Source organism: Poecilia formosa, unplaced genomic scaffold, assembly GCF_000485575.1.
Source record: "Poecilia formosa unplaced genomic scaffold, Poecilia_formosa-5.1.2 Scaffold96, whole genome shotgun sequence".
In the NCBI taxonomy this organism is placed as follows: domain Eukaryota; kingdom Metazoa; phylum Chordata; class Actinopteri; order Cyprinodontiformes; family Poeciliidae; genus Poecilia; species Poecilia formosa.
The window spans coordinates 2217-12004 of NW_006800035.1; the positions used below are offsets into that span (position 1 = coordinate 2217).

At 41.1% G+C, this 9788-nt stretch overlaps 1 protein-coding gene across 1 annotated transcript; it reads left to right on the forward strand.

The window, feature by feature from the left end:
* Positions 1–4103: 4103 nt before the first annotated feature.
* Positions 4104–7138, forward strand: tpbg1b (trophoblast glycoprotein 1b). The gene is made up of 2 exons (XM_007558378.2): positions 4104–4713; positions 5197–7138. Exons 1-2 carry the CDS (start codon positions 4460–4462, stop codon positions 6044–6046), a joined length of 1104 nt encoding a protein of 367 aa, XP_007558440.1. The 5' UTR covers positions 4104–4459; the 3' UTR covers positions 6047–7138.
* The last annotated feature ends 2650 nt before the right edge of the window (positions 7139–9788 follow it).

A 9788-nucleotide genomic window follows, 5' to 3' on the forward strand; every position in this document is an offset into this window, starting at 1 on the left:
GCCTTTTTGTCATTTTTTTATTCCCATATCCTGCGACAGACTGGCGACCTGTCCAGGATGACCCCACCTCTCGCCCAAAATGTTAGCTGGAGATAGGCACCAGCACCTCCTGACCTCACTAAGGGACAAGGGTGTTAGAAAATGGATGGATGGATATTCCCATATCACTCTGGTTTGATTTTCATGACTTTTTTTCTCGTATCGTTACGACTTTTGTCTCGTATAAATTTAGACGTTATTCTCACTTTATTCTGGTAATATGCAAATAAATTTTTGTGCTACTCCGCCTTTTTTTCATATTGCGACCATATTCTCGTAATATTCTGAATTTGTGTTATTGCAACTTTGTTTTTACATTACTCTGACTTGCTGCCGTATGTCTTTATTCTTGCAATATTGTGACTTTGTTCTCATAATATTATGTGACTTTTTCTCATAATTAACTTTTTTTCTGTGTCTGGCCCTAACACTCCGTCCTACATTCAAGTGTACAATTTGCCTCTCTTGCCTGTAAATATTTGACTCCCCATTTTAATGGGCATTTTGTAAAAACATGACCTTGACTTTTTAAATCTTAGTCATTTACACTAAAATTGTACTTTGTATTCCATGTTTGTGTTTATCATCTGCTGACGGTTGCAGCAGAGCCGTGCCTAAAACAGACTGTGTGCTACTTTTTACATATTTTATTGGGAAGAGCATGCACTTGCATGGCTGCATGTGTGTGTCGCATGCATGCAGGAAAAAGGTTTGAAATTGAAAGTTGTCTTTCATAATCGTCCCTGCCTCTTCAACCTTGTGAAAAGTATTCACACCTCTTGAACCTTCCCACAATCCAAGCAGGAGCTGCAGTTGGCTTGTATGCAATAGACAACACTAGAGAGGAGGAACACGGTGATGGCAGCATAGTGCTGCGGTGAGTCTCACCATTTGGTCTATTCAAGGAGTCGGCCACCTTTACAAACCAAAGAACCATTTTTGCCCCCAGTCCAACTGAATGAAACTCGTTTATACTATAGCCACAAATGTTGTGGAATTAATTATTTACACAAAAAAGTTTACCACTCAATGATGAGGAAAAATTAAATATTACTGTTACTTCACTCATTCTGTCTGCAAAAAAAGCCCCTAAAGTTCTCTATTTGCATTTGTTTTATGTGTTTTTATAATTTAATATATAAATTATTTTTTTTTAAGTGGTGTTTTTTTTGTTTGTGTTTTTTTCCACTTTTTCAGCCAAATTGTTGAGAGAAATTGTGGAAGGTTCAAAAAGCCACAGGTTGCAGACCCTCTGCTCTATGGAATAACATCCTGTTAAACTCAGTCTTTTCTGATTTTTAATGTGGAAAAAAATGTGGAAAATGTTCAAGGTGTGTAAATACTTTTGTAGTGCTTTTAATTTAGTGCTGTATATTTCTCTGTTTCTTGCGGGTATGTAATAGCTAATTATCTTTAATCAGAGTTGATGACAAATTTGAGTTAATCATCTGCACTTAAGTGGAGACAGCAGTAATGTTTCATCATCTGCAGCTGCAGACCGTCTCTATTAGTGCTGCTTAGATCAAAGCAGAAAAACGCAGAAAAACACAGAAAAAGACGCACTGTTGTAGAGTCCAAGTAATCAATTTCAGGATAAAAAAGAAAAACGCGTTTGCCTCTCTTGCATTTATTATGTTGCTTTAGGGCTGGGCAGTAAGTTGATTTTATCAATTTGATTGAATTTTCTGGTTTTGAAGATGTAATTTTTGGAAAATCATTTTTTCACCCTGGGCTTCCATAGTTCAGAGTGATGATTTTGACAAACATGTTTTATAACTTCTGTTTGTTTCGACATTGAATTAAATAACAAAAGCCAGTTGTTTTTTATTTTATTTTTTTTTTTTAGATATTTTCAAGATATCTTCTGTCATTTCTTTCTTTTTATACGTATGTGATAAAAAAAAAAACAACAAAGGAGAAAAAATAAAAATTGGAAATCGAGTTGAGTTTTGGATAAAAAAATAAAATCATGTTTTATTTTTTAATCATATCACCCAGCCCTACGTTGATTAACAAGATCATTTGCAAAGCAGTTAAGAATCTTTTATTTCCCAATATTTTCCGGACACTCCTAAGTTCTGAGACATCTTGCTTTCAGGGTCGGGTCGATTTGGGAAACATTGAAAGAAATGTCACCTTTTTAAAATATCTAGCACTTTTCATTTATGCTTAAGTCAAAATGTGGTTTCTTGTTTCCATTAGCTGGATTAGAAAAGATGCTCATTCGTTGCTATTAGAGGAAATAAATATCCAGCTCTTTTGAGATCGCCTTATAATAACTGCCTGTCATATAGGAGCTTACTTGTGCATAAAACAGAGGAGAGGTGGCTTCTTTGTAGGAAGTCCTGCACAGGAATGCAGTACTGTGTGGAGATCATTGAAGCGGTCTTAGGTGTTGCCTGCTGTGGTGCCTTTCCGTATCCAGGAGCCAGGTCCAGGAATGTGGGGACCTGCTGTCCCGCCGTTCCAGTCTGCGGACAAAAGACAGTCGGGATGGCGTTACTAGTGCCGCCATTCACTTGTTACACACTTAACACGAGTCTATTGACTCAAACTCTTGTGTTGTTCCGATTCTCCAGATATCTTTCTTGCTGCTGAGAATTCTCCAAAATTCAGAAAGTGACTGTGTGAACAGCTGTAACACCAATAAAGATGTCTATTATTCTAGCAATGTGTGGGCCTTTTCTTTTTTTTCCTCCCCTCCTTTTGGGTTTCCATCATTGAATTATGAGTGCTGTGTTTCATCAGGGCTGTCAGCTTGAAGGTTGACAACTTTTCTTCCTCCTCTTCGAGTTTCTATTTATACGCTCAGGAGTGATTCCCATCAAAAATGGTTAGAAGCTGTCAGAATACACATCGACCATGAGGACGTATTCGTCCCTTTGTAAGTGGCCAACAGTCCCGTTCAGAGGAGATTATCCTGCATATTGGGCCAGACTTTGGAAAGTTTTATTTAAAAAAGTTACATTTCTTAGATATTTGTTAAAGTTCTGTTGTGACAGTATAAGACAGATAATCTGTGGGATGAAAGAACTCCTGATTCTCCTAGTACCAACTACAGAAATACACCACTCAGTCAGAAACGGCCAATCAGAGCCGGGAGGAGGTCCTTAGCGCTGTCAATCACTCTCATGCTCAACCCATCCCACTTGCTCTTTCCTGAACTACAGCTGATTCACCACAGCATAGCCTGCCATGAATGCTAATGCTAGTTAGCATAGCCAACAATGACTGCGAGTAAATGGTTTTTCTTTAATGGTAAATTGTTTTTACACCACTAGTACACCAAGCAGCAAACGCAGGAGGATGATTGATAGCATTAAGACCCTCCTCCTGCTCTGATTGGTTCTTTTTGACCAGAAGCTGTGAATTAGTAATGGTAGAAATAGTAGCTTGATTTTTTAAAATCAGTTTATCTCATACCATATTGTCACAACATGGTGACAGTTTTAAATAGGGGAAAAACATTTTTGTAAAAATTACACACTGCAGCTTTAAAAGGGAAATATCCCAGGGCCACAATTTTAAGGGGGCACCAAAGATGTTTTTTCTTCTTTTTTAAAATGAATACATGTTTTGCATCACTTTTGATATAAATCTCAAAGGTCCATATCAGATGAACTGTATTAATATTTATGGGACTACTTAAGTATGAAGTTATAGTAATTATTTGAAGGACAACATGGAGCCACTTCTTAGCAGATGTAATAAATATACCATACATTAATTCATACCCACTTATCTGCAGAACTATTGTTCTATTGGAATTTGTATTAGAAGGAGAATCTTTCTGTCGTGGAAAAGACACCAAATCTCTTGGTGGATGTGGGGCCCTGAGCCCAGGGCCCCACATCCTTGGAAATCCGGCCCTGACTATAATGCAAATTTTATGATAAATGTATGTCCACATTTAAAAATCCAGATTTAGGCTCGGGTAGTCATACTGTTGGCCTAATGTAACGGTGCCGGACCACGCGTTAGGTTCTGGGGGAAATTTAAATGAGACAACCGGAACCCTGGCATCTCCAGCCCCTCTCCTTCCTTGTGGATCCGGTCAGGCGGGAGAGAGAGAAGCCCCTCCCCGCAGATCATCATCGCACCAGTCGATGGTCCTTTTAACTGTATTGTTGGGGGAAGAAGCGACGCCCCGCTCTGAGGATCAAACAGCCCCCCCTCCCCTGTGATCGGCACGACCCCCAGTTCTGTTTTCATGGAAATCAGACCCAGCCTCCGGACCGCACTTTCTGCAGACATGCGAAGTTGAAGGCGCATTCCCAGCCGGGACAACTGAACTCGCGATGTTGGCGTGTCGGAGAAGCTGATTCTTTCATCCTGTTCCCCTCCTCCTTTGCCCCCAGTAATCTATTTTCCTCCTGATTTCGTCTTGTTCGCTCCCGTTACTTTTTGACTTCACTCCAACATGCTGCACCTGACGAGCCGCTTTGTTTTCTGCGCGCTCCTCGCCTCCGTTTACGCGTCGTGCCCTCCGCGCTGCGAGTGCTCGGAAGCGGCGCAAACCGTCAAGTGCGTCTCCAAAGACCTGAGGAGTATCCCGACCGGGATCCCGGGATACACCAGGAATCTGTTTATAACTGGGAATCAGATCAGCCGAATCGGTCCGGAGTCTTTCAGAGGTCTGGATAATGTGACCAACCTCTCCCTGAGCAACAACAGGTAAGATACTGCTATAAAAACCACCGATCCAATGCAAATGGCTGAACGTTCTTACATACATAACTTTTAAGTTGGCATTATGAGTTGAATTAGTCTGTGTTGTCATACATTTGAGATTAGAAAAGGCTGTGGGCCATTTAGTCTAATCTGTCTATATGACTGGATTGTATCACATAAATCTGGATTGTGTATTTCTGCATAACTGAACATGTAATTGGCTTTTAAAGTGCCTCAAGATAACATTTGCTGTCAATTAGAACAATATGCAAACATTTTATTGAACTGAGCAAGTAATCCAAGGTAGTGGATTATCATTTTTCTCTGTGGCATTAGAACACTCGACTCTTCATAAGATGAAGAGTCAAGAGTGTTGAATCCATGACTCAGGGTACTTCTTTGTGTAAAGACATACTTTCATCCAGACTTCCTCTGGAACTGTGCTTTGAAGTTTGACCTGTACGTCATGCTTTTCTTCCGACCCAGAATTTTAGAGATGGAATTCCACACCTTCTCCGGACTTCTCCGCCTTCGCTCTCTGGATCTGAGCAACAACCAGCTGACCATCATTCACCCCGAAGCCTTCAGCAACATCAGCCAGTCGCTGCGAGAGCTCAACCTCAGCCGAGCCCTCTACAACTACTCGTCGGTGATGGACCTGGCTGCCTCCCTCCAGAGGATCTCCATGGCGAACCTACAGGTCCTGGACTTGTCTGACAACAGCCTCATCTACCTGCCCTCGCACACCTTCTCCCGCATGTACAGCCTGCGCCGGCTCCAGCTCTCCAACAACTCTCTGGTGGCCATCCGCAGCCTCGCCCTCTCAGGTCTGGAGAGCCTGGAGGAGCTTGACCTCACACTCAATGCCCTCAAGACCTTCACCGACGAAGGCTTGCAAGAGTTGGACTCCCTTCCCCGAGCGTCTCTGCTTCTGGGGAAGAACCCGTTCACATGCACCTGTGGCATTGAACCCTTTGCGCAATGGCTCAACAGATCCCAGGATCGCGTCAGGGATGCTGAGGGCCTCCTGTGCGCCTTCCCTCCCAGCATGAGGAACACATCCATTCTCACAGTGGGTATGCTGACTCTGGAATGCCAGCAGAGAGACGTGGGGGCAGATCTCGCTTTGCAGACCTCTTATGTCTTCTTGGGAATCGTTCTGGGCTTCATAGGCCTCATTTTCCTCTTAGTACTTTACCTCAACCGCAAGGGAATCAAGAAGCGTGTATATGACATGCGGGACGCCTGCAGGGAGGTCTGGGAGGGCTACCACTACCGCTTCGAGATAGACTCCGACCCCAGGTTATCACAAGTCTCCACAAGCGCTGACGCATGAGAGGACGATCGCTGCGCTGCATCCGCAAGAAACTCTTTCTCCTAATTCGTTTATCAGTTGCAGAATGTAAAAAAAAAAAAAAAAAAATTATGTACAGACGTGCCTGTAAATATATCTTAAAACAACACTTTGATTGAAGCATGCACTCAGTCAAATGGAGATGTTTGACACTTTCAAGAAGCAAAAGTAAGTGCCTGAAGTGAGCTCAGTATTGTTTTTTTAAATTTGTGAATCAAACAGATCTCATGGAAAAGGAAGGGAAGTGGGAGGCGGGAGTAACAGAACTGCAATAAAATTCAGACACTATGAAAACAAACCTTTGGGAATTTAAAGCACAATCACTCATTCATCTTTGATCCCTTTGAAGCCCTTTGGTCCCTCCGGCCTCTTGCCCCAGGGTGCCAGAGAGGAATTAAGCCACCCAAAGCTTTTTCTCCCCCCACCCCCCAAAGCTCCTCTTAAAATCACCACTTTGCCCGTCTTTGGCTGTTGGATTAGAAGTGGAGAAGACAATTCAGCACAGGCCAGCGGAAATCTCCCTGCCCCTTCCCTCCCTCCCTCTTTCTCTTTTTCGTGAAACTTTGCTTTGTTTCAACTCCTTGAGTTTTATTGTCAAAATGATGAGAACCAGCCCCGAGCTGAAGCCGCTGAAAGTAACCCCCCCCACTCCTCTTTCTTCCCCTCCTCCTTAAAGACAACAGCCCTCGCTCTGGAGGCGCTTTGAAGGAAAAAAAGAAGAAGAAGAAAAAAAGGTCTGGCTCTCCACGTTTTTCTGTTTAAGGGGCTTTTCCTCCCTGCAATGATAAGATACAGATGATTCTGAAACACCAGCCACATTGTTTCATTCACGAGGTCTTTTCAAGCGGCTTGGTGAAGACGGAGGTATATGTGCTTTAAAGGGTTAGTTTAGATTTCCTAAAAAGCGAGGTTCTATGAAGTTGTTGTCAGTGACAGCGTTCTTACCTATCATAGCAAAGATGCCATATTGCAGCCAGTTTGGAGAGAAGAAACAAAATCGCCAGAGCGGCGGAACGCTAACAGCTGGTCAAATGGATCAACAAAGTCAGGGCTTCACAAGCTTCAATGTGGAACCATAGAGTATTACGGGGGGTTTTCTTCTTTTTGAAGCTGTGTTACAAGCAGAGAGCATCTTAACAACAGTAAGCAGCACTCAGAAGGCTTTTCTGTCTGGACAATCAAGAAAAAATGATCATAATATGGTAACGCTAACAGGTAAAAAAAAAAAAAAATCCCATATTGTATTACTTGAATGCTATTTATTCAAGTAATGGATTATATCATTTGTGTATGATATCACATTCAAGTTGGAGCTCTGGAAAACCTGTTTATCACTTCTCTTCAGAAAAAAACATGTAGATAAAATTAAAATATTACTTTAAACCTGCAGTATGCACATTTAAAAATATATATGTTTTTTATATATTTGCTAAAACTGTAACCATGTTGTGTTTGTGTAATAATACGAGAGATAATCTGAGAAAAGATCGATGTGACCTCTATTGCAATATGAAGAAATTTTCTTTTCTCAGTCAAAAACAACCAATCAGAACCAGCCTTAGCGCTGTCAATCAGCCCCACGTACTTGCTGCTCAATGTGCTAATGGCGGAGAAACAACTCACCGCAACATGAAGTGGCCATGCTAACTAGCCTTAGCATTCTCTACAGGTTCTGTTAACAGGAAGAAGCTGCATGGTAGCAGAGAGAAAGGAAGGGAGGGGAATCAGAGAATGAGCAGCGCCACACCAAGGGTGATTGACAGCGCTAAGTCCCGCCTCCTGGCTCTGATTGATTGTTTCTAGTTAGCAGTTGGAGAAGGCGGAGAAGCTTGATTTTTCACAGATTATCTGTCTCATAGCATACTGTCACAACATGGTGACAGTTTTAACAAATATCTCACAAAATGAACAATATCCTACCACATACTGCATCTAAGGAGTCTTTTTACTGCGATAATAATTACTTGTATTTACGTCACTGGCTGCTTCAACTGTGACAACATCTCTGAATCTTTATTATGGGCTAACACAGCTTTGTGTTCTACAGATTCCTGGCTAGCTGTTAGCCCATATTAGTCTCCTGTGACTTTTATTCCCTTTTCTACTTGCTGCAATATGACATTTTTTCTGCTACATGTAACTACAGGAACTACCAGTAAAAAGCACATTTTAAAAATCAGAACCCAAGGAATTTTCTCTGCTACCATTGCCTTTTACCACTGGAGCAATGTTAACTGTGTATATCCTATTTGTACTTGGTGATCAGATTTTTCCAGTTTCCAGTGGGAAATCTATGGAGAACCCAACCTAAAGTCGGAATTCCAACGAAAAAAGTCCAAGTTTAGTACTAAGGATGGTTGCTGAGTAAGAAAAAAACAGTCCTAAATGTGGCAGATATGAACTTTTTATGAAAACCTCTGGTGTTAGGAACTTCATTGAACCAGTGGGGCTCATAGCTTTGTACATTATTTATTTGTAAACATGCTATTTTAAGAGCTTGAATGGACATTATTGTGTTATCTTGTGTTTGTTAAAGTGCCATGACATTGTGTCCTGTATTGCCATGTATGTTAGCACATTAAAAAACATTGTTAGGCAGATTTAAGCATCAGAACATGAAGTGGATTTTGTGAAAATTCAAAGGATGTCATATGTTTGAAGTATGGCTGCACCCCTGGCCATGAATAGTGGATGAGAACTGGGATGAAGGGTGTGGATTTTACAGTGGTCAATTGTGGTCAGATAATTGGTCATGCTTTCAGTTTCACTTTCACTTGCAGTCATCCCAAAAAGAAGGAATCTTTATCAGCACAAAGTTTGTATAATGTAGCATAAAGATTAAAGAATGTATTTGTTTGGTCCTTTCAGACATATGTTAGCATTTGTGTTAATGCTAAATCGGTGTGTATTATTATAGGATTCATGGTGCAGATTGTAAGATGTCAAAAAATCCGATGCTAGCCAGTTCAGCCGTCAATTAAACTGGAACTGCATTTCCATTACAAATGTGCGCAAAAAAATTGTCGATATTCCGCTGATGTTGAAAAAACACAATTTAGCCATGTTTCATGTTTCCTTCAAATAAGAAACAGTTAAAATCACAGGTGAAAATGTTTGTACTCGCAATAAGACATTAAAAAAATCAGCATGCTCCCCCAACTACTACTGCGCCTGGGGCAACCTCTGCTTGTTGATCACATGACTATCGTGATGTGAAAAAAGTGTTTCTGTTGCAGTTTTGCGAAATAAAACAATTTCGCTCATCGTAGCAAAGTTTTGCCATGTTTCAATTGAGCAAATTTATTTTAGAAATGTCAAACTGCACAGTTATATAATCAGTGGAAATCCTGATTATGTAAATTACATAGCTGTTATGTAAGTTAGTTTACCTGAGGCAGTGTACCTTCCTTCAGAAATACGAAGAAAGTGTGCAATATTAATATGGGAGGATCACAATTAGCACCACAGCCATTAGCAGTTCCTACTGATTTGGACTTCCAATTGGAGCAGCTGCACTTTGACTTCCGAAACAAATCAGACGCAGCCTAAGCAACCTGTGTGATTATTTTTACCCAACTCCTTTAGCCACACTGAAACCTAAACGTCCCAAATGGGATGCACATGTTCAAACTGAAGCAGAGAATGAATTCCAGACGGTGTCATGTGTGTCATCCTTGTTTTTCCAAATGACAAAAGCAATTCTTTGTGGCCTTTTGATGCTCCC

Excerpts from the sequence above, each read along its gene's own strand:
- tpbg1b (XM_007558378.2), top strand. The coding sequence starts at position 4,460 with ATGCTGCACCTGACGAGCCGCTTTGTTTTCTGCGCGCTCCTCGCCTCC. Across the intron at positions 4,714-5,196 it reads CTCTCCCTGAGCAACAACAG|AATTTTAGAGATGGAATTCC; the intron begins GTAAGATACTGC and ends CTTCCGACCCAG.